At 45.0% G+C, this 26020-nt stretch overlaps 1 protein-coding gene across 5 annotated transcripts in view; it reads right to left on the reverse strand.

Annotated features, from left to right (window-relative positions):
• ARHGEF40 (Rho guanine nucleotide exchange factor 40) overlaps positions 1-22356 on the reverse strand; it is a 181579-nt gene extending 159223 nt beyond the window's left edge. For all 5 annotated transcript variants that reach the window (XR_010171337.1, XM_063913439.1, XM_063913437.1 and 2 more), the window contains exons 1-3: positions 21369-22356; positions 3491-3688; positions 720-2445 (exon numbers count right to left, since the gene is read on the reverse strand). Coding sequence is in view for 4 of the 5 variants with exons in the window: in XM_063913439.1 (XP_063769509.1) it covers positions 720-2445; positions 3491-3688; positions 21369-21371 (1927 nt within the window). In the remaining variant the exon portion in view is untranslated. The remainder of the gene's footprint in view (positions 1-719; positions 2446-3490; positions 3689-21368) is intronic.
• Positions 22357-26020: the final 3664 nt, after the last annotated feature.

Genomic DNA, 26020 nt, shown 5'->3' on the forward strand with positions numbered 1-26020 from the left:
AGTATAAAGACACTACTTATCTGATGCAAATAGTTTCTTCGGTCACATGACCAATGTAAGTATGTAAAAAAGATAAGACAAAAATAGGCCCTCATTCCGAGTTGTTCGCTCGCTAGCTGCTTTTAGCAGCATTGCACACGCTAAGCCGCCGCCTACTGGGAGTGAATCTTAGCTTAGCAGAATTGCGAACGAAAGATTTGCATAATTGCGAATAGAAATTTCTTTGCAGTTTCTGAGTAGCTCGACACTTACTCTGCCACTGCGATCAGTTCAGTCAGTTTCGTTCCTGGTTTGACGTCACAAACACACCCAGCGTTCGCCCAGACACTCCCCCGTTTCTCCAGCCACTCCCGCGTTTTTCCCAGAAACGGCAGCGTTTTTTCACACACACCCATAAAACGGCCAGTTTCCGCCCAGAAACACCCACTTCATGTCAATCACACTCCGATCACCAGAACGAAGAAAAATCCTCGTAATGCCGTGAGTAAAATACCTAACTGTTGAGTAAAATAACTAAGCGCATGCGCTCTGCGAACATTGCGCATGCGCAGTAAGCGACTAATCGCAATATAGAGAAAATCGGCAACGAGCGAACAACTCGGAATGAGGGCCATAGTGCGTACAGTTTTCAGATCATTATTTCACCATAAAGTTAGTTGTATCTAAAAAAAATGTATATACTATAATTATATACAACAACAATAATCTACATGTCTCACCAGATAGTTTTTGGTCATTTATCTCCAGATCATTTCTGTTAATTTCCTCTTCAGCTTTGGAGAGGGTGACAGGTTCAGTTCCCTCTTGCTTAGCATTAACTTTGGGCTGTTCCACCTTGTGAATTACTTTCCTTGCATCTACCCTTATAAGCCCCCTCCCCCTCTTGTTTCTCTTTTTTCTTCTCCCCCGTCCAGTCTTATGGGGCATTTCAGTGACCTGTCCCCAAACGTGATGCTTTCCTTTTCCTGGGTGAGGCTTTAGCTCATTAGATGACACTTTTAAGCCCTCGATAGCATTATCCCCTTCTCTTGGTACATTTGATGTTTCTTGACCATCTGCCCATGTTCTGCTTGTCCTGGTCAGTGAAGATTCTTTTGAATGACAGGCTATGCCATGTGTATCCACTGACTGTCTGGTTTCCTTAAGTAGCTTTTTTACAAAGTCTAATGGGCAGTCACTTTGGCAATCGACAACAGAAATTATATTATTATTATTTCTGGATGTCTCACTTTGTCTCTCTCCGGACTGTTGTAAGCTGTCTCCAGGGGAAACTCTTTGGCAATCATCAGAAATGTCTTCTGCGTCTTTTATTACATCTTCTTTGTCTTTAGGAATATCAACTTTTAATGAGCACTCTCTAAGTGCCTTTGTTAAATTGTCGTCTCCCTGAGAACTGTCCCTATTTACAGCTCTCTCAGCTTCCCAAGATCCCTCACTCTGTTGCTTTGAGCAGTCCTTATCATTCCATACTTGTGTTTCAGAAGAACCCCAAATCTGTCTCTCCGAAAATATGTCTTTCTCATGTCTCTGAAGGCAATGTAAACCCTTTCTCCATTCAGCCACCACATCAATCTCAGTAGAACAGTTTCTTGTATCAACATCCCAATAACTGTGACCCTCTGCTCCAGACTTAGTTTTTTCTCCAGCATTTGCTGTGCATGATCTATTGTCCCATATCTCCTGAGACCTCCCCTTTAAAGTGCTTAAAGAACCTAACTTTCCTGGCTTCCTCTGGTGCAGCCAAGCCTGGTGTCCTTTCTTTTTACCTTTCCTGCTTGGAGCAGTCTTTGCCCGTGAAGCCCATGTGCCGCTAGGACTCTCTGATTTTTCTAATAACCCAGAACTTGGGGGACTTAGTTCCACATACTCCCCTTCTACAGAGTCTTTAACAGAACCCAATAAGGGTGACAAGGCTCCTTCTCTCCAGCTGTCAATATATTCTTGATTATTTGACAGATGTGTGCTGAATTTGGGATCCACCAAGTCTCCAATCGTGATACCTCCATCACCAGGACTTCGACACTCCAGAGGTGGCAGTAGAGGGCATGGTGGGCATTTCCTTCCTACAATGAAGCCTTCTTTGTGGATAAAACGTGGATAAATGACCTCAGACCATGATAGTCGAAGGACTTTTTCTTCCACGGAGGCTAAACAATTTTCAAGGCGCACTGAGCTACGGTCTTTGTTGATACTATTAAGCCACTCAGCAGAGAAAATAAAGGAATGGGAGGATTCAGGAACCACAATCTCCTGGACACCGCTGCCATCTTGGGAAAGGCACTTAAGTACAAGTCTTGGAGAGCATTCTAAGTACGGCACCACTTGCAAGTAGAAATCCCCAGTCTTTAAAAAGTGCCAGGGAAGGGAAGAAAGTTGAATAAGGATCTTCTCCCCAAGGCAGAGAGGCCATCCTTCATGGAAGAACAGAAACCCACTATATTGAGACTACAAAAAGAAAAAAGAAGGTTGTCAAAGAATAAATGAAACAGAAATATGATAGATGACTTAAAGGAGCTCAGCATTATTTTTTGTTGTCAATACTTAGCTTAAAATATGCTAAAAATTGTAAAAATTCCCGATGTTAAGCAGCTGAATTCAGCTGTATTTTAACATCAGATGGCCATCGCATCTACACCATTCGTTGGCGGCTACCACTGAAAGCTGCCATCAAATGGTGAAAAAACTAACATCAGAAGAAAAACATTGATAACCATCAGAAAACGATGTGCATTGCTACTTCCTAGCTCTGTGACTGTTTGTTATTACCGAGTTTTGTTTTATCATCGTGTCCAAATTTATTCACACATCGATTATAAAAGGATCTGCGACTGGCACTGTGTCTTTGTACGCACACACTGAGATTTCCGGTGGCACCTGTGGGAGTCTCAGTACAATCCCAGGCAGCTATAGCATTAGCATATTTTTGCACAAATTTGCAGCTGGGCGAATGCATTAGCTTCCATCTCTAAATCATGCCCTATGTTTATAGAATTATTTCAGTTCATCCGCATCTTAAAGGAAGCAAAAGGGCTTTAAAAAAAAGAGACAAAGAATGGTGCTGAATTATCAATGGGTGAAAAGTCTCTGGCTTCTAGATATGCTCAATACATGAAAAGGGGGATATCAACGTCCATAATAATGACTTTGCATAAGGAAGCTTATTTCATAGGTATTCCAGCGGTAGATAAAAACTAAGAACATATGTTTTATTCTTTTTAATGTGTGGGGGGAAAAAATCATCTATTTTTACATAGTTTTTTTAGGGACCTATTGATAAATATCAGATGACTGTCCTGATTTTCTATTTAAAAATGGAAAATATAAAATAATGGACATAGGTGTCCTAACTGGACAAGGCAGCCATAGGTCAAGCGAGGTAGAAAAGAAAGATATTAGAACTTGATAGGATTCACCAAGTTGCTGAAAAGAATCTAGCCAATAGGTGACATACTGTAATGTAAGAATGACTAGGCACTGAGGAGACTCTTACACAAGCCTGGTGTTGTACAATCTGCAGGATCCTCTTGGCTGGTATGAGAAATTCAAGGGTGTATCTCAGAGGGTCCTCACGATATGTCCTCTCTAGCACAGAGAACACCTGGGTCAGGAGAGTGGGAGCTGTCACCTCAAAGGGAGGGTATAGTGATGACAGAGTACTCTGCAGGCAGTCCTCCACAGATTGAGGGGTCTGAAAAACACACATGTTCTATACATCATTCTGTACACACTGTACGAGGAAAAAAATACAGTACACTAATTTTTCCTAATCATAATGAAAATGCTAAATGACCAAAGACTGTATCTTTCAACATGTACAAATATAAAACGAGATTTATGGTAAGAACTTACCGTTGTTAAATCTCTTTCTGCGAGATACACTGGGCTCCACAGGGAATGACATTGGGGTGTAGAGTAGGATCTTGATCCGAGGCACCAACAGGCTCTAAGCTTTGACTGTTCCCAGAATTCATAGCGCCGACTCCTCTATAACCCCGCCTCTGTGGACAGGAGCTCAGTTTTTGTTAACCAGTCCAATGCAGTAGCAGGGAAAAGAGACGACAACTGTTAGTAGCCACATACACAACATTCTCATGACAGGAGAAAGTGTCAGCGGCTAATGTCATAACAACCCAAAGAAGCTAAGTGCGTCTGGGTGGGCACCCTGTGGATCCCAGTGTACCTCGCAGAAAGAGATTTAACAACGGTAAGTTCTTACCATAAATCTCGTTTTCTACTGCGGGGTACATTGGGCTCCACAGGGAATGACATTGGGGATGTCCTAAAGCAGTTCCTTATGGAAGGGGACGCACTGTAGCGGGCACAAAAACTCGGCGTCCATAGGAAGCATCCTGGGAGGCGGAAGTATCGAAGGCATAGAACCTTACGAATGTGTTCACTGAGGACCACGTAGCCGCCTTGCACAATTGCTCAAGGGTCGCACCACGGTGGGACGCCCAAGAAGTTCCAACAGACCGAGTAGAATGGGCCTTTATAGTATCAGGAGCTGGACGACCAGCCTGTACATAAGCATGTACAATCACCATTCTAATCCATCTGGACAAGGTCTGCTTGTGAGCAGGCCAGCCACGTTTGTGAAAACCAAATAGCACAAAGAGTGAATCAGACTTCCTGATAGGAGCTGTCCTCTTCACATAGATGCGGAGAGCCCATACCACATCCAAAGACCGCTCTTTGGAAGACAATTCAGGAGAGGCAAAGGCCGGAACCACAATCTCCTGATTAAGGTGGAAAGAAGACACCACCTTAGGTAAATACCCGGGACGTGTTCTAAGAACCGCCCGGTCACGGTGAAAAATCAGATATGGTGACTTACAGGACAAAGCACCCAAATCCGACACCCGTCTGGCAGAGGCAATAGCCAGCAGAAACAACACCTTAAGAGAAAGCCAGATATGGTGACTTACAGGAGGCGATGCAAGGGTCTCCATTTGAGCCTCTTGAATCGGCAGACCTTGAGGTCTGCCGATTCAAGAGGCTCAAATGGAGACCCTTGCATCACCTCTAGAACCACCGACAAATCCCAAGGAGCCACAGGCGGGACGTAAGGAGGTTGAATCCGCAACACACCCTGAGTAAATGTATGAACATCAGGTAAAGTTGCAATTTTTCTCTGGAACCAAACCGACAAGGCAGAAATATGAACCTTGATGGAGGCCAGACGAAGGCCCAAGCCCAGGCCCTGTTGTAGAAAGGCCAAAAGTTTGGCCGTACTAAACTTGTAAGCGTCATGATTGTTAGATGCGCACCAAGCAAAGTTAGAATTCCAGACCCTATGATAAATCCGAGCAGAAGTCGGTTTCCGGGCCTTCAACATGGTTTGAATGACTGCCTCAGAAAATCCCTTGGCCCTTAAGACGGAAGCTTCAAGAGCAACGCCGTCAAAGCCAATCGGGCTAAATCCTGATATACACAGGGGCCCTGAACGAGGAGATCTGGGCGCTGCGGAAGTAGAAGGGGACGCTCTATCGAGAGACCCTAAAGGTCTGAGAACCAATGACGTCTGGGCCACGCTGGAGCGATCAGAAGTAGGATTCCTCCTTCTTGCTTGAACTTCCTTATTATTCTGGGCAGGAGTGACACCGTTGGGAACACGTATGGCAGCCGAAAGTTACATGGAATTGCCAGTGCGTCCACGAACGCTGCTTTGGGATCCCTTGTCCTTGCTCCGAGGACCGGAACCTTGTGATTGTGTCGAGATGCCATCAGGTCCACATCTGGAAGGCCCCACTTGTCCACGAGGAGTTGAAACACTTCTGGATAGAGGCTCCACTCTCCGGTGTGTACGTCCTGACGACTGAGAAAGTCCGCTTCCCAGTTTAGGACCCCCGGAATAAACACTGCCGATATGGCTGGCAGATGGCGTTCCGCCCACTGAAGAATCCTTGATACTTCCCTCAATGCCATGTGGCTTCGAGTGCCACCTTGATGATTAATGTACGCCACCGTGGTGGCGTTGTCCGAATGTAATTGAACAGGTCTGTTCTGTATTAAATGCTGGGCCAAGTTCAATGAGTTGAACACCGCCCGCAATTCCAGAATGTTTATCAGGAGGAGAGACTCCTTCTTGGTCCACCAACCCTGAAGAGAGTGTTGCATCAACACCGCGCCCCAACCTCTCAGACTGGCATCCGTCGTCAGAAGTACCTATTTGCAGATCCAAAAGGGACGACCCCTGCTCAATCGTTGGTCCTGAAGCCACCAGCTCAGTGACAGACAGACCTCCGGAGACAAGGAGATCATTTGAGACCTGATCCGGTGAGGCAGGCCATCCCACTTGGCAAGAATCAGCTTCTGCAGAGGGCGGGAATGGAATTGAGCATACTCCACCATGTCAAAAGCCGACACCATGAGACCTAACACTTGCATTGCCGAATGTATCGACACTTGCGAACGAGATAGGAAGCATCGAATCCTGTCCTGAAGCTTCAGGACTTTCTCCTGAGACAAGAACAACCGCTGGTTGTGAGTGTCCAACAACGCCCCCAGGTGCACCATGCTCTGAGCAGGGACCAGGGAAGATTTCTTCCAGTTGATGAGCCACCTGTGGGCTTGCAGAAACTGGATAGTCAGATCCAGATGGCGTAGGAGAATTTCTGGGGAATTTGCCAGGATCAACAAGTTGTCCAGGTACGGTAGGATCCTGACCCCTTGACCGCAGAGTACATTACCGCTATGACCTTGGTGAAGACTCGCGGAGCTGTGGTCAAATCAAAAAGTAACGCCCGAAATTGGTAATGGAGGTTGCCAACCGCAAACCTCAGGTACTGCTTATGCGACACTGCAATGGGAATATGCAGTTAAGCATCCTGTATGTCCAGGGATACCATGTAATCCCCAGGTTCCAAGGCCAGAACAACAGAGCGAAGAGTGTCCATACGAAACTTGAGACCCTCGCAAATTTGTTCAAGGACTTGAGGTTGAGAATGGGCCAGGAGGACCCATTCGGTTTCGGGACTAGGAACAGCGGTGAATAGTACCCCTTGCCTCTCTGAGCCAGAGGCACCTGTACTTGCTCATGATCTCAAATGAATATCTTGATTGAATAGTTTAGGTATGATTCGTGGAACTGCACATCCCAGCAAGTTGCACTGCATTTGCTGATGATCTCAAATGAATATCTTGATTGAATAGTTTAGGTATGATTCGTGGAACTGCACATCACAGCAAGTTGTACTGCATTTGCTGATGATCTCAAATGAATATCTTGATTGAATAGTTTAGGTATGATTCGTGGAACTGCACATCCCAGCAAGTTGTACTGCATTTGCTGATGATCTCAAATGAATATCTTGATTGAATAGTTTAGGTATATTGAAAAAGTGAGGGTTTTTTTTTGTATTTTTTTACCTTTGTAAAGATATAGTTGGCTGCCTTATTGGTATGTAATGTCTGTTTATCTAAGCTAATTTATGGCCTTAGCTTAAAGGGGGATTGTATTGGGTGGAGTTTGCAATCATTGCATTCACATGGCTATTGTTCCTATTTAAAGTCTAGTATACGGCTGGATAGTCATCGGCTGGTAGTGCTTCCATAGAAGTGCTGACATAAAAGTGTTATTATAAAAATAGCGTTATACCTGCGTTAAACCGAAGGAAAACATCAACACTCCAACACTACCACAAATGGTCTGCCTTAATGCCTCAAAAGTATGTAATTCATCTTGTGCATATTATCTGTTTTTTAAAACCTATGAAAAGTCATCCCCAATCTGCTCTCTACAGTTCTCTCTTATGCAAACTCATGTATGTTTCTTGATGTAATGATTTCTTGTAATTGTCATTGCATGTGTGGGGAAGTTGCTCGGTGAAACAGTTAATTATTGCATACTGACTGATGTTTACCTCCTTTGAACATTTGCCCATTGTGGTCAGGTGTACTATATCTTTATATTTAGTAAGGTGTAGTCATGGTATAAAGGACAGAGTATGATTACTGATTAGTAAAAGAAAACAAATACTGAGCAACATCCCCAAACAGGTAATTTCAACTTTAAACTTGTCATTTATTTTGTACGCTCTGGACATGGCTACTAATAACAAATGCACAGACAAAATTCTTAAAGCTATGTCTGCAAATGCTAGGAGCTTAGGAGACAAAATTCCAGAGCTTATTGCGATAATGACAAGGGATAACCTAGATTTTGTGGCAATTACAGAGTCTTGGTGCAATGAGAATCATGACTGGGACATAGCTATACCAGGATACAATTTATTTAGGAAGGATAGAATAGGAAGAATAGGAGGAGGGGTAGCAATGTATGTGAAAAAAAAGCAAAAATGCTACTTTAATACAAAATATGGAAGCCAAAACTGAGGCCCTTTGGGTCACCATAGAAACCGGGAAGGACATTATTCGCATTGGGGTGATCTATAGACCACCAGGCCAGGGGCAGGATTTGGACAGGAACCTATTGTTGGACATCTCTAAAATGGTTTTAAAGGGAGAAGTCATAATCATGGGAGACTTTAATTTACCTGATGTAAATTGGGAGGGGTCTTTTGCAAGTTCAGCTATAAGTGGCAAATTTCTACATTCCTTACAGGGAGCATCTCTCAAGCAATTGACTCAATATTAGATTTGATTCTTACAAATGGTGATAGGATATCTGATATATATGTGGGTGAGCACCTGGGATCCAGTGATCATCAAGCAGTATGGTTTAGTATAAAGACAGGATCCAACTCCTGTCACACAAAAACTTGGAAGGAGTGCAGGAGAGGTGGAAAAAACTGAAAAGTGCAATACTAAGTGCAACAGACCTTTGTATCAAAATGGTTAGGAAAAGCACCAGGAAAAGGAAGCCAGTGTGGTTCACAAAAGAAGTATCAACTAGTGTGACAGCAAAAAAGATGGCTTTTAGGAAATACAAACAGACTCAAAATAATCACGACAAAGAGGTGTATCTGGACAGACGGAAGGATGCTAAGAAAGTGATCAGACATGCAAAGGCAGAAGCTGAGGAGAAAATGGCCCAGTCAGTAGATAAAGGGGGCAAAACTTTTTTTAAGTATATAAGTGAAAGGAGAAAATCAAATGGAGGAATAATAAGACTTAAGACAGAGAGTGAGCACTTAGTGGAGGGAGACAAGGCAATAGCAGATCACCTAAATAATTATTTTTGCTCAGTATATACTACAGAAGAAGGGATGGGGCCACAGTTAAGTTGCAAGGACATTCATAAAAATAAGGTAGATGAAAATACATTTACAAAGGAGAAGGTCCTAACAGAACTTTCAAAACTAAAAGTGGATAAATCAATGGGACCAGATGGGATACACCCAAGGATACTCAAAGAGCTAAAAGATGTGCTGGTTACACCTTTGACAGAATTATTTAACCAGTCACTAAATACAGGTGCTATTCCAGAGGACTGGAAAAGAGCAAATGTAGTTCCACTGCACAAAAGTGGAAGCAAGTAACTACAGACCAGTAAGCCTTACATCAGTAGTAGGGAAAGTAAAGGAAAAACTATTAAAATAAAGAGTAGCGGAATATCTTAAATCAAACAACTTACAGGATCCAAAACAGCATGGATTTACTGGTGGGAGATCATGCCAAACAAATCTTATTGACTTTTTTGACTCTGTGATGAAAATAATAGATCAAGGGGGAGCTGTAGATGTAGCATATCTAGACTTTAGTAAGGCATTTGACACTGTCCCACATCGCAGACTGCTAAATAAACTTGAAAGCCTGGGGGTGGATTATAAATCAGTTAAATGGATAAGAACCTGGTTGCAGGATAGGAAACAGACAGTCGTAGTTAATGGAGTGCAATCTATGGAGGGAAATGTTACCAGTGGAGTACCCCAGGCATCTGTACTTGGTCCAGTTCTCTTTAATATCTTTGTTGGTGACATTGCAGATGGTATTGAAGGGAAGATATGCCTTTTTGCAGATGGTACAAAGATATGCAACAGGGTAGACACACCGGGAGGGGTAAAACAAATGATTAATGACCTAGGTAGGCTTGAGAAATGGTCAAGAACGTGGCAACTACAGTTTAATGCTAGAAAATGCAAAATCATGCACTTGGGTCTCAAAAACCCAAAGGCTAAATATAGTATTAAGGGTACTATAATGGAAACTACTGAGGAGGAAAGAGATTTAGGAGTCACTATTTCAAGTGACTTGAAGGCAGGAAAGCAATGCAACAAAGCAATGAGAAAGGCAAGTTAGATGCTTGGTTGCATAGGGAGAGGAATCAGTAGCAGGAAAAAAGAAGTGATAATGCCACTGTATAGGTCATTGGTACGGCCCCATCTGGAATACTGTGTCCAGTTCTGGAGACCCTATCTCCAGAAGGATATAAATACATTAGAGAGTGTACAAAGAAGGGCAACTAAAATGGTGCATGGCCTACATCACAAAACTTACCCGGAAAGGCTAAAAGATCTTAACATGTATAGTTTGGAGGAGAGAAGGGAAAGGGGGGACATGATAGAAACTTTCAAATATATCAAGGGTCTTAACAAAGTTCAGGAGGGAAACATTCTTCAAAGGAAAAGAAGTATTAGAACTCGAGGGCATACATTGAGACTGGAGGGGGGAGGATCAGGGGAAATTTAAGGAAAAATTACTTCACAGAAAGGGTAGTGGATAAGTGGAATAGCCTCCCATCAGAGGTAGTAGAGGCTAAGACTGTAGGGCAATTTAAACATGCTTGGGACAGGCATATGAATATCCTTACAAAGAATTAAGGTTAAAAAAGGGTTGAGATTGCCTAAAGGATAAAATAAAAAAGGGGCAGACTATATGGGCCTAGTGGTTCTTATCTGCCGTTAAATTATATGTTTCTATGTTTCTATGTTACTACCACTCCTGTGTCCAGGGGGGACTGTACCACTGAATGAAGAGTTTTTGCCTTCACCTGATCCGAAGGGACGTCTGTCAGGCAAAATTGATGAGAGGGACAAGTCTTGAAGGATACGGCGTAACCTCGAGTGACGACTTCCCATACCCAGGCATCGGAAGTGGTCCTCAACCATTCCTGGGTATACCGTAGAAGTCGGCCCCCCACCCTGGGATCCCCCAGAGGGAGGCCCACCCAGTCATGCGGCAGGCCTGTCAGTTTTGGAAGCAGGCTGACGGGCAGCTCAGGTCTGTTTGGGTTTGGGCTTATTGGGTTTGGAAGTGCGAACCTGTTTCAGGTATGCCTGACCTTTTGCTTTCCCTGAAGGACGAAAGGAGCGAAATGGAGTATTCTTAGCCTTCGGCACCGAAGGAGCAGTATTAGGTAGACATGCTGTTTTAGCAGAAGCTAAGTCAGCCACTATCTTGTTGAGGTCTTCTCCGAAAAGAATGTCTCCCTTAAAAGGGAGTACCTCTAGGGTTTTCTTAGAGTCCAGATCCACAGACCAGGACCGTAACCAGAGAATCCGGCGAGCCAAAATGGACGTAGTAGAAGCCTTGGCCGCCAGAATACCGGCATCAAAAGCCGCCTCCTTAATGTAATGAGAAGCTGTGACAATATGAGACAGACATTGTCTAGCATGATCAGAAGCGTTGGAAGGCAACTCCGTTTTCAATTCCTGAGCCCACACTTCAACAGCCTCTGCAGCCCATGTCGCTGCAATGGTGGGCCTATGCGCAGCACCAGTTAGGGTGTAAATTGCCTTTACACAACCCTCCACACGCTTATCCGTCGGTTCTTTCAGAGACGTGACGGTAGTTACCGGCAGAGCTTAGGATACCACCAGACGCGCCACTTGCGAATCCACTGGCGGGGGTGCTTCCCAATTTTTACTTAGTTCCGCTGCGAGGGGGTAGCAAGTCAGCATCTTCTTGTGAGGCGTGAATTTCTTTCCTGGATTTTCCCAGGACTCCTGACGTATGTCAACTAAATGGTCAGAATGAGGTAAAACTTGCTTAACCACTTTGACGTTTAAACCTGTCCGGTTTCTTAGGGCCAGCATCAGGCTCCGGGTCATCAGTAATTTGAAGAATGGTCCTGATAGCCTCCAACAAGTCAGGAACATCCACCTGTGAAACAGATTCCCCATCAGAAGCGTCGGGATCAGAATCTGTGGGGTCAGTATAAACGCCATCCTCATCAGACGAGGAGTCTGGGACGTTGGTGGATTGTGAGGAATTAATGGCCCGCTTAGAGGACCCCTTGGTCTTAGGCGGGTGAGGGTTAGACTTCTGAGTAGTCAGTGATTGGTTCAATTGCTGTAAATGGGCAGACAGTTGATCTGCCCATGGCGGGTTAACCGCGGGGACCATAAGCGGTTGTACCGGCACACACAAGGAGGTCTCATAGGGGGCGTTAGTCTAGTTACCAGCGTATTCAATAGCGTGGAGAAGGTAGCCCAAGGTGGGTCATTTTGAACCCCCGGTGCTACAGTCCCACTTGGGGGTAAGGATCCCCCAGAACCTGAACCCTCAGCTGCTATGTTTTCCTCAAATGTGTCTGCAGCATCACCACCACACAATATGGGATCAGCCCCAGCACCATTGCCCGTTGTATCTGACATATCCGAAAGCTCAATGCAAGGCAACACAATACAATATCAGCAGCACAATACCTGACAAGAACCCCCTGTGCAGTGTATCAGCACAAACAGGGAATTCAAGAGGTCTATCGTGACTAAAGATCACAGAGAAAAATACACACTTAGTATATCCTGTGAACTACTTATATTAAATGATAAACCTGACGCACTTAGCACCCTCAGGTTATAGAATATAGGGATAGCAATCTGAGCGAGATACACGAAATTGAGGTCACACAGCAGCTATATGCACACACACACAGTCACATTGTACAATGCAGAAATTATGACATGCAATAAAACTGCACTGGACTAGCAATACAGAGTAGTACTATGTATAGCTATACACTCAATAGATATAACAATGCACAGTAAAGACTGGATGTATATCACAGGGTACTTGTACTATATAATCCTGACTAAATGCACTCTTTCTTAACTAACACTGTCAGCAGATATGTCCTGTAAAATGCACAGCGCGGACATGCAGGCGGCTTTACAGAGGAGGATATCCCCAAACAGTCCCAGGATCAGCTCAGCTTGTCCTAATGGCGCCCAAACGCTGACAGGGAGTGAGGGCGAGAGGGATATGCAGCTCCAGAATGGGAACATTTACTCTAAATGGCGCCCTGGGGCTGGGGGAGGGGCTACAGGTCAAAGCCTTATCCCCCTGCTGGACTTCACCAGCGGGTACTGTGGGCTTATATAAACGGTTTATGAGAGAAAACCGACCTGTGCCCTTGCCCCAGGGGTGGATTGGGATGGAAAACCAGCCTGGGAAACTTATGGAAACAGCCCTAAACAGGGGTGCGATCTGAAGAGGGGTTGGGGTCTCTTGAGTGGGGGGGGGATACCTCCTTATAGGGCCTGATTGTGGCAGAATTGCTGTACTGCAGAGATGAAATAAAAGAATGAATGGGGACAATGCAATGTACTGAGTGCAGTGGGATGCATGTAATATGGGGGGTGGGGCCACATGACAACACACAAAACAGGCTCCACAGACATGCCAGCCTACCAGAAAACTTCCTGGTGATTCCTATGGCCAATCCGCCCCTGCCTTGCCCTGGTGGTCTAGTGGGGTACTACCAGTGGCCACGCCAGTGCGCGCGGCCCGCCTCCTACTGGCTGCGCGGAATCACGATTTACAGCGGGTCCCGTCACGACGACCCACTTACCTCCTCCCTGAGTGTGGCCACGCGATCCAGGAGAACAGCGGTCGTGTGTGTGACTAACTGGAAGAAAACCGGAGCCTCCGCTGTAAGTACCCGGCAACATGGGGGCGGGAGTATACAGCGCCGCTGGGGGAGGTGATGTAGCTGCAGCAGGAGATGTCTGACTGACATATAACACAAACAGTGCCTCTGCTGCAGCTCTTGAAGTCTTCATTTTTCTTTAAAAAAGCTTCTTCTCAGGGCTGCTGAAGCAGCCCCCCTGTTGTATGCCTGCTTACTGCATGGCACCAACTACAAAACTGAGTTCCTGTGCACGGAGGCGGGGTTATAGAGGAGGCGGCGCTATGCATTCTGGGAACAGTCAAAGCTTTTAGCCTGTTGGTGTCTCAGATCAAGATCCTACTCTACACCCCAATGTCATTCCCTGTGGAGCCCAGTGTACCCCGCAGCAGAAATGTATATTTTACAGTGAGGAAGCGTCCAGGTTTCTATTCATAATATCTACCATTGTTCCCACTGGTGGAGGGGGGGAAAAGGTGTTTATGTTCTTCTGTGCTGACTGGTCCTCCCCCCTTATTTCCCGTGCTACCTCCCGCCCTCCTCAGTCACCTGTTACCTCAATCTTTCTTAGTACACGGCCTTTTTAGGCTTGTTCCTTCTACCGCATCCCAGTTACATTGCAAAAAGAGTCACAATATTTACATATTTTTTTTATTTTTGTTCATGACTTCATGTGGTGTCACACCTTTATAGGGGATCCGGTCGGGATCTCTGCAATCAGGATATCGACACCGGAATCCAAACACTATTCAGAATGCCGATACAAGCATCTCGAATAGTGTATCCAGCCTGGCGGGGAAAGCCCAAACAGCAAGGATTCCGTATGACCAGACACAGGTAAGCCGCGCATTTAGGTTTAAGCTGCGAGGGAGGGCTAGGGTTAGACTGTGCCCCAGGGAGGTTAGGTTTAGGCTGCGGGGGGGGGGGGGGGGTGTTAGGTTCAGGCTATAGAAAGGAGGGTTAGGGGCCCACAGGGGGAAGGTAAGTATACTTACCTTCCCCTGTCAGGATTATAATAATCGGGATGCCTCAGTCGGTATTCTGACTGACGATATCCCGATGGCAGGCATTTTATACCCAACCCCTTTGTAGCTCTGCTCCACTGAGTAATGCTACTGCTTGTATGACATACTTCGTTTATGTGTCTTATCTCCCCCCCTCTCGAATACAATCGAAAAGCAGAAAAATATAAATGTATTTGCTCCCCTTGCATGGCAACGTGGCTTGCTCCAAACACTGCTTTTTTTGCTTCACATCAAACATGGCCTTGGCTTGGTCAAGTAGATAACATCATTATCAACGCACACTACACCACCCATCTACCTGGTGCATGATACACGTTTTTTCCCTAAAATACTACTTGATTTATTTTTATTTATAGCTTACATTCATTGTGAGCAAAATGATATCAGGACTGACTTTAAGTACAACTGGAAGGTGAAATATGCCGGTCTTTATAAATAAGCAATTTGGCTGTCCCTAAAATGCACATTCTTCATCACTTGATCTCATTAAAATAACCTTAGCATGTACTGTTCTTGCTTCTTCAGCTCATATTAGCCGGTGCAGGCTTCCACAGCCCTATGGGCATTGGTGAAATTGAAGCTCACCTGCATAAATCAAGGATCACATCATTCACCTGAAAGGGTTTGTGCTGTGTCTCTGATGTCTTGTACTAAGTGAGGCAGCATATTGTACATAGCCTATATCAATGTTTGTAATGTGTGACTATAAAATGTTTGAACATTTTGGGGAGGGGCAAAGGGGTTATGAATCAATGGGTTGGCCTAGATAAGGTCGATAGTCAATAGGTCGACCACTATTGGACAAGGTCGACATGGGATAAAGGATGCCGGCAAAGGTCGATTCCTCTCTTAAAACATGCATGTGCCAGTACTAAAATCCATGAGTCTGGGGTGCGATCAGACACACAAAGGGACAGGCTGTGGTGCCGCTGGCGGCGTTTCCACAACATTACAACACCCACTTGTGCCTAAGCGAATCAACCCCATGGTTTGCATTTGATATGTATTTGCTACTAAAAATTGGAGCTCATAGTAGATCCCTGGAGTGGAGGTCCAAGTGATGGAGAGGGTACATAGTGATACAATATGCGATATTATGTCCCTGTTCCAATCAAAGCCAATAAATTGCATTGGGGTAGGGGGGTGATGTGGACTGTGATAGTCACTATGAATTGCATTAAGTCCTAGGCAGCTCATTTCACTGTTAAAGTTATTCTATTCTGAGAGGTATCAGCGAAATACAGTCTCACGAAACTCTGTGAAAGCAGGCCTGCGGCTAACTACTTATGGAGAGAACTAGATATATCCCAAATACCGGAAGACAAAATGAACTCTTCAGCAATACTGGTAACAGCGTTATTATGAAACAATGTTTCTAGTGTCATACCCACTGACATGCATTTTATTACCATTATAAACATCAGTAAAATGCATGTAATTAATGCCAGAAGGTATGAGGTTTAATAATTCCAGCAAAAAAATGCTACAGCGATTTATCATTGAAGTCTCTCAAGTAGTAGAATCCCTATAGCTCAGTGCAAAGCGTTCTACTGGAAATGGTTGGACGGTTACATAAACTCTTCTCACTGTCAGAAGATTTCAGCCAGGAAAATACATTCAAAGAGATTCATTGGGTTCTGCAAGTAATACCATATACACTGACTGGATATATATGAGAGGACCTGCTTAGTGGTTACCTATGACATGCAGTGAGGAGCTGGATGTCATGGATAAACATGGGGGAGACAGGGAATTGCATGAACACTGTTAGTCACATATTAAGTAACATGAGTTATGTGGACTAAATCATACCCCTTTCACACTGACAAATATTTCCCGGGTTATTGCACATGAACGCGCATCAACCTGGGAATTTGCTCAGTGTGAAAGGGTCCTGAAAGAATATCCCGGGTCGAGCGTCCCGGCATTTCATCCCAGGTCTCGACCTGGGTTGAATCCGGAATCGACCCGGGATGCATGCAGTGTGAACGGGTAAGGCGGGTCAAGGTGACTCAGCACTCGTTCTCTGCATAGGAGATGATTATCTTCAAGCACCACCTCCGGTAGCGTCAGCAGTGACGTCACCAACCCAGCAATATGCCGGGTCGGGCCGCAAGTCTGAAGGGGTCTCAAGACGGGTCGCACCTGGGAAGCACCCGTGTACACATTCCCGGATGCGACCCGGCTATTGTGAATCTGAAAGGGGTATCGGGAGTTGAATTGTGTAAAAACAAACTGTAATAAATATGCCGTGCTATCGTATATTTGGTGCCATAGCTAAAAATGTTAGCATTTGGGGCAAAAAAGAAAATTGACACCCTTAAGCCATCACTACCACAAAAATTCAATATCTCCCTGAACCGCCTTCAGATGAGTGCCCTGTCCTGCTGCCCCACTCTCACAGCCCTAGTTATTGCCATGTGTATATTTTGCGATAGTATAGAAAGTAGTGTCCAATTCATGAGGCCAAATTGGATGAGGTCCGGCCATGCCACTTGTTTAGGGTCACAAAATCTACTCTATATATATATATATATATATATATAATGTGGCATAGTACTGTTTATGGAAGACATTCACTAATAGGTTTCTTAGGGCTCTACTGGAAGACTGGAATACCCAAGACAACAAAAAAAATAACTACAATGCATGCGTCATTTACAGATAAATCAGTGCCTGTAAATTAAAAGCAAAGGGGAATAGGTGGGGAAGGTATGGGCATATACAATAAAACAATGATGGCAAATAGAGGGGGGGTGGGGGTGGCACTGGTGATTATTATTAGTACTACTATAAGTGTGTTATTGTATTGTTACAATTCTGTAACTTTCTGCAATAACAGATGGAGGATATGTGCTGCATGTGGGTACAACATAGTAAGATGGTAGTTTCAAGGGTATAGCTACCCTAGGTGCAGGGAGTACAGCTACTATTGGGCCTAGAGCTGAGAAAGCTCCACCTTCCCTATCACAGTTACATGTGTTATATACAGTACAATTTTCACCAATGGGGGTACACAGGAGCTCTTACAAACATGCCATAGTGCCTACAATATATCTAAATATGCCCCTTGTAATGTGGTGTAAAATGAACTGGAGGGCATTATAATATAAACTGGGGCACTGTATGTCATAATGTGAATTGGGGGTACTGTGTTGCATACTGTGTACTGACAGCCCAACACTGTGACATAATGTGAACTAGGGCACTACTATGGTTCTAGGACTAGGGCACTATTATGGTTCTAGGACTAGGGTACTACTATGGTTCTAGGACTAGGGCACTATTATGGGGCATGAAATTAACTGCTGCAGGGAGCTGTCTCTCTGTTTCAATGTTGCACATGCAGACATTAGTGTACAATGTAACTGGATCTTGCATGTGTTGAGAGACTTGTGTGTGAGGTAATAGTAACTGGAATTTGTATATATAGACAAAGATGGATCAGGATTATAGTCTATTGCACCATTGCTACAGTATCTCAATCTCACTTTGCTGGCCCAGCTGTTTCCTGTTATATCTTGGCCAAAAAAAACTTTTGCTCATGTCCAAGTTTCAGCAAACTACTGAACGGAACTAAAGTGAATTTAGAGAAAAAAGTATGGGGCCCAGAAATCACAAGAGACAGATCGGCAAAAATCTCTCACCACAGTTTCTATCGTGTGAAAAAGTAATCACATTCACATTTACTATGTGTAAAAAGCCCTATAGCAAATTTCCTAAGATTAAACCAGTCAATGAGCAACACAGGCAAAAAAAAATATATTGATATATTTCTATTCTCTATCTAGTGTACTAATTCAACCAGGAAATTAATTTTGTTTTAATTTAGTGGGATATATCAGAAAAGAAAGGGTGCAGAAAAGGTGTAGTACCTAATAATTGTTGTATGAAAAACTATGATAACTCTTATACAATACATACTGCACTGTGCTATGTTTTATGAAGATTTGTATGAGGATGCTGTATGAATGTATGCATTGGCAGCCTGACAACTTTTGGCATATACATAGCATATTGGCCTAATTCAGACTTGATCTTGATCTTAAATTTAGCACATCTACGATCAGCTTCCCTGACATGCAGGGGGACGCCCAGCACAGGACTAGTCCGCCCCGCATGTCAGGCCCTACCCCGCCGCACAAGTACAAAAGCATTGCACAGCGGCGATGCTTTTGTACTTGAAGAGTAGATCCCTACCAGCGCAGCTCCTGCACGCTCGCAGGGAGCTACTCGTCACTGTCCGGGTCGCAGCGGCTGCGTGTGACGTTACGCAGCCACCGTGGCCCTCCCCCGCACTCTCCTGGCACATATTTGTTTGCCCCGACCGTGCCCCTAAAACAGCAGCCAAATGCCACCGGCCCACACCCTCCCTCCCAGCGACCGCCTCTGCCTGTCAATCAGGCAGAGGCAATCGCAGGGCTGACACAGCCGTCGGCTGTCTGGCATGCACCGGCACACTGCGGCACATGCGCAGTTCAGACCTGATCGGCTGCTGTGCAAAAACACAGCAGCGATCGGGTCTGAATTAGGCCCATTGTTACTTACCACTAAACATTGTGTGGATGATGCAGAGCTGAACTCAATTAGATCACAATGGTTCCTACATTATGGTGGTAATTCCAAGTTGATCGCAGCAGGAATTTTTTTAGCAGTTGGGCAAAACCATGTGCACTGCAGGGAGGGGGGGGGGGGGGCAGATATAACATTTGCAGAGAGAGTTAGCTTTGGGTGAGTTATTTTGTTTCTGTGCAGGGTAAATACTGGCTGCTTTATTTTTACACTGCAATTTAGATTGCAGCTTGAACTCACCACACCCAAATCTATCTCTCTCTGCACATGTTATATCTGCCCCTCTGCAGTGCACATGGTTTTGCCCAACTGCTAAAAAATTTCTCGGTTCCTAACGCCACACGTGACATCCGCGAGCCAATAAGATGCCGTTTGGAGATCCGGGTAAATCCGAACTCGCTCAACTCTACTTGTTACAAATGTTAACTGGAGCTCCAGCCAAACAGCTCTGAACTGTCATTACTCAAACACTTGACAATGATGAGCTGATTGTCTGAAGCACCATTTATCATTCGTAACGAGTGATAACAAGAATATCGCTCTTTGTTAAATCTACCACTCGGGCATGGTGTAATGACGCCCGAGTTCGGCGCCATGCGGGATGCCAGACGAACTGACTTTTTTTTAAAGGGGCAATCACTTACAAGGCAAAACCATGCCTTGTAAGTGATTGCCCCTTTAAAAAACAGTCCACGTTCGGCTGAAAACCCGCATGACCGCAGAACTGGAGCGGCATTACATCCGGCCCTAGGTGTGTGAAGCAGTGACAAGAGTGGAGAAGTCTGCCAGTGGAGAAGTTGCCCATGGTAACCAATCAGCTGCTACCTATAATTTAATAGAATGCACTTGACAAATGTTACTTCAAAGATGATTGGTTTCCATGGACAACTTCACTGGCTCACTTCATTCTTTTCACCGATTCGTACATTCCCCCCCTAAATGTGTATTTTTGCCCATATACACAGCTATATGCTTCTTTGTGGCCATGCTGGCCCATCCATGAACTTGATTTCATAGACCTTCTTGTTATCAGTAGTACCAACTATCCTTGGTGCAGAAGATGCTCACACACCCGCCAACACGCCCTCTCTGAGTTTACCTACATGAGAACACCCCATAACAACTTAGATCTTTCTACACGGTCACGTATGGCTGGAATGCACATGACACTGCAAAGCCCATACTTGCATACGCTTAACTACAGAGCATGCTCAGTGCAAAAAGACGCAAGATGTGTTCGGCAAATGGACTTGTGTTCAGTTCTGCATCAGCCTCAGTGTATATTTACATGGGAAAGTTCTATGTTTTGCAGCGTGTATTAATATTCAGTATACAAGCATGTCTGTGTGTGTCCTTTCTCAGCCATAACACCAGCTGCAAATCATTAAATGTGTGAGATCATTTCTTCCTGGAGAGCGAGCAGGGAAGAAAGGAGACAGACAGAGAAGTAATGTGAGGGAGAGTGAGCTGAGGTGTGGGAGGAAGACAGAGGATGAAAGAGAGACTGAGAGGAGAAGAAATAGAGAGGGAAGAAGAAGAAGAAGCAGCAAAGTAAATGGACAGTGATAAAGAAAGATAAATGATAAGGAAGCCTATGATGGACTGAATAATTGCTATGAGGCTGAGCAGATGGAAGTAACCTGCAGTATGGACCACTGCATCCTGACCATGCCCTATTTTTGCCCCAAATATCCCAAACTGTTATCAACCAAGTCCACCATCCATAACCCCTCCTCACCCCAATCTGCACAGCAAGCCTAGACCATGTCACAGGAAGACAGTATTCCCTAAAGGAAGTATGTTTAGCCGAGGAGCAGATTTGTGGTAATTGGAAACAGATTTGGAAGGAGATTCTCTGAGCAAGACTGAAACAGACAAAGAAATAAGGGAGAGGGGGATGTGAGAGAGTATAGGACAGAGAGAAGTGATAGAAAGAAGCAGATGCCCGTCTAGGAGCGCTATGGAAGCCAGTTTGTATGAAGGGAGTGAGACAGTGGCAGACAGGGCAGTGCCACCCTCACCATGTCTTGCTGCGGATGCACAGTCACATATCTATGCGGGTTGCCTTTGCAGCTGTCTGTGTCCTTGTCCTGCAGTCTCGATGACAGTCTCAGGCAGTCTCACTGTGTGTGGAAGTCAGTCTCCTGGCAGCAGCAGCAGCATCTCTCCTCCTCTCTCTCTCTCTGCTGCTGACACTGGGGGACCTGTTAGGGGGTGAGCTACAGCACAGCACCCCCCTCTTCTCCTCTCACCGCCTCTCCTGCGCTCTGATTTGTTCTCTATATACAGTTTCTCTGTTCTCTGCTTTTATTATACCTTTCCCTTTTATTAGCCCCGTCTCTATTCTTTTCTAACGCTAAATGCCAGAGTTTTCCCACACTTTATAGTTTTGGCTCTTTCCCTTTATCTATCACTCTGTTCTCTCATCTTCCATCTTTCTTCATCTTCTATTACTCCTTTCACGTTCTCACTCACTTTCACTTCTGCCTTATTAATTCCCCTATTAATCTACCTACCGTATTCTCTCCCTTACTGTCACTCTCCTAAGAACTTCCCCTGCTGTGCTTCCTATCTGTTCCCCTTATCTCTCTGTCCGCTGTCCTGTGTCTAGCTTTCCCCTGCCTCTTCCCACTGTCTCCTTCTCTCCTCTGTCTGCCTCAGTTAGTGCAATTATTCGTTCTCCTCTTTCTTTCATGCCAGATGCAAATATTCAGGGAAATGTTTCAGATTTTTCTGGAAAGTCGATGCAACAATCCTTCCTTTGTTTCCATGCCTGGGGTCACAGGGATAGTCAGCAGCAGAGCCATGAATGCCGGTATCAGTGTGTCACCGTGTGCTGAGTGATGCTGATTGTCTGTGTCCATGTGGCTGTTATACACACGCTGGTGTCGTTCCTGTTCGTCTGTCCAAGCCCAGCGCTCACACTGATCAGCAGACGCTCAGCACTTCTATCTGCAGCAGGCTCCAAACCCAGCCCAGCTGCTGCTGACTAGAAACTTCCTCCGTTACTCCTAAACTCAGTAGACTGGCTCTCACTTCCTTCACTGGTAGCTAAACTGACCAGACCTCCCCTTTACTGAATACATACTGCAGTGGCCATGGGTCTTCAACCTTTGGCCCTCCAGCTGCTGTGGAACTACACATCCCAGCATGCCCTGCCTCAGTTTTAGCATGCTTTAATAGCAAAACTGTGGCAGGGCATGCTGGGATGTCTAGTGCCACAGCAGCTGGAGGGCTACAGGTTGAAGACCCATGGACCATAGTTGAAATAATGCATATTACATTTTATATATATATATATATATATATATATATATATATATATATATATATATAAATAGCGTGTCAGCTAAGCCTTAAGTAATCAGCATAGGTAAAATGCTGTGCAAATTAAGGATACTATATGGGGAATAAGGGTCCAAGCAACCAACAGTGGCCCTCATTCCGAGTCGTTCGCTCGGTATTTTTCATCGCATCGCAGTGAAAATTCGCTTAGTACGCATGCGCAATATTCGCACTGCGACTGCGCCAAGTAATTTTACAATGAAGATAGTATTTTTACTCACGGCTTTTTCATCGCTCCGGCGATCGTAGTGTGATTGACAGGAAATGGGTGTTACTGGGCGGAAACACGGCGTTTTAGGGGCGTGTGGATGAAAACGCTACCGTTTCCGGAAAAAACGCAGGAGTGGCCGGGGAAACGGGGGAGTGTCTGGGCGAACGCTGGGTGTGTTTGTGACGTCAAACCAGGAACGACAAGCACTGAACTGATCGCAGATGCCGAGTAAGTCTGAAGCTACTCTGAAACTGCTAAGAAGTTTGTTATCGCAATATTGCGAATACATCGTTCGCAATTTTAAGAAGCTAAGATTCACTCCCAGTAGGCGGCGGCTTAGCGTGTGTAACTCTGCTAAAATCGCCTTGCGACCGATCAACTCGGAATGAGGGCCAGTGTTTTTTTAATAAATATTTTTTAGAAAAAAGTGATATGTTTACAGATTTTTAGAAAACCACAATTATCACCTTATATCCTATTGAGCAAACATATCTTTATAGTGCTTCTCACTGAGGGGCCCATTTATCATTAGATATTTGTGGCTTATTCTCCAGAAAACACCAGTTTTCAGGAATTAACGGTAAATATTCAGGATCACCTGCATGTAAGAAGGAAGGAATGCAGCAGATATCGCCAATACTTGCAGCAATTCCTCCATTCCCCAACTTAAGCCACAGCCCCCTTAAGTTTCTATGGGGGATGTGATGCTGCCAGATTTACCAAGCATTCCCAGGCTTGGCCCCCCAGAGCTAGCGCCATCTGAATATGGCATTAGTTTGTTGTAGCCTATGGGTTACAGATTGCAAAAGTCACAGACAGGGTTCCGAGGAACCCTCCCTGGCAATGGGCGCTGCACATACGAATAATCCCATACCAGAGCCAGACTGATGATCTGGTACTTCTGGCAAATGCCAGAAGGGCTGATCGGCATGCATGTAGAGTAATATACCTGTTTTGAGCCCCAGTCCGTCACTGTCATATACTGTACTACAATGCAATTCTGGGTGCTAATATGGCGACCAGATCGCACTGAGGGGGAGATGTATGAAGTAGTGAAAAGAGTGGAGATGTGTGCCAGTGGAGAAGTTGCCCATGGCAACCAATCAGCTGCTACCTAAAATTTAGTAGAATACACTTAATAAATGTTACCTCAAAGTTGATTGGTTGCCATGGGCAACTTCTCCACTGGTACACTTCTCCACTCTTTTCACTGTTTCATACTGTACATCTCCCCCTGAGTATGCAATTATTGATAAATAGGCCCCTGAATCCAATGTTGACTGCAGGAAACCATTGAGGGTGAACCATCAATGTTTTGCACAATGATTATCACCCACACTATATAGACAGTCACTGTTTCACTGTGGGAGGCAATACACACAGGTGGCAGGCCAATTGGTGAAGGGGCATTGCTTTGTGGGCCGCATCAGAGGGTAGAGCTAAGCTCAGTAACCCCGCAACTAGGGGAGAAGGAAAATAAACATTGCTGTTCTGTCCGTTGATGGCTGTCCCTATAAGATTTCTTCCCGGACTTTGGCGGAGATGTACTAAGCAGTGATAAAAGTGGAGAAGTGAGCCACTGGAGAAGTTGCCCATGGCAATAAATCAGCATTGACATAACATTTATAATTTGCATACTATAAAATTATACAGAGCAGCTGATTGGTTGCCATGGGCAACTTCTCCACTGGCTCACTTCTCCACTTTTATCACCGCTTAGTACTTGCCCCCTGTTGGGTCTATTCATGAAGCTGTGAAAACAGTGGAGAAGTGAGCCAGTGGAGAAGTTGCCATGGCACCAATCAGCTGCTCTGTATTCAATGCTGATTGGTTCTTCTCCACTGGCTCACTTCTGCACAGTTTTTATTGCTTCATGAATAGACCCCTAAGTCACCTAGATCAGTTACAGTAAGTTTAGAACCAGATCCTGAGGGCACAGTCACTTGGTATGATCCAGCAATAAGAGCTCACCAAGCTTGATTTCTTGGGACTCCCAGTTTGTAATGTTCCTTCTAGGTTCATTATAAACCTTGTACAGTCTAACACTGTTGGGCCATCTTGGACGCACGCAGTGCCCCCTAAGCCCCAGCCTGATTGACAGGCTGAGAGCATTTGGGTGTGGTGAAGGGGCGGCGGCCGGGTCCGTTCCTCAAAACATAGGTGTGTTGTGGGAGTGACGAAGTCAGTTTGTGTGTCTGACAACACAGATTTACTGACCGCGGCTCCATGACTTGATGTTTCAAAGACCAGTTGATTGATAGCGTAGATTGAAAACCCTTCTTATTGGTATGGTTGTCCATTTAAACCACCCATTTCTAAGATTAACAGATGCTACAAATCAAGCATTCAGGAGAAACTTTAGCTTCTCAGTCGAGAAGAAGTAGGCCACACAAGCTCACAGAAGGGACTGCCGAGAGCTGAAGCATGTTGCAACACTCACTATTGAGTTCCAAACCACCTTTGGAAGCAACATTAGCCGAAGAACTGTTCATTGAGAGCTTCTTAACCTGGGTTTCTATAGATAAGTAGCTGCACACAAGACTCAGATTATCATGCGCAATGTAAGACGTTGCCTCTGGATTCTTGAGCAGTGGAAACACATTCTTTGGAGGGACTATTCATGCTCCACCATCAAATGGGTTGGGTACGGGATGCTGGCAGTCAAAAGACCGACAGCGTCATCCGATGCGCAGAATCCTGACACCTGCTTGGCAAATATTCTAACCCTCTTCCCTACACCCCTAACCCTAATCCTCCCTACCTGCAGCCTAAACCAAGCCCCACGCACTGCCTAACCCCACCATAGTGCCTAACCCCCCCCCCCCCCTGCAGCCTCACCCTATCCGCAGCCCTTAGTGCCTAGCCCTAGCTCTCCCTTTTTAGTGTCTAACACTAATACCCCCCCACCCCAGCCTAAACCCTACCTTCCCTCCCCCTGCAGCCTAACCCTAATCTCCCCTATATTGCCTAAACCTACCACCCTAATAAATGGAATAGTGCTTTACTGTCTGCATGGACAAAAGTATTCAGATGCCTGACCATTACACCATAAGGGACTTTAATGACATTGTATTCACAAACATATACTTTAATATGGAGTTAGTCCCCTTTTGCAGC

This window comes from Pseudophryne corroboree, chromosome 1 (genome assembly GCF_028390025.1).
Source record: "Pseudophryne corroboree isolate aPseCor3 chromosome 1, aPseCor3.hap2, whole genome shotgun sequence".
Taxonomy (NCBI): domain Eukaryota; kingdom Metazoa; phylum Chordata; class Amphibia; order Anura; family Myobatrachidae; genus Pseudophryne; species Pseudophryne corroboree.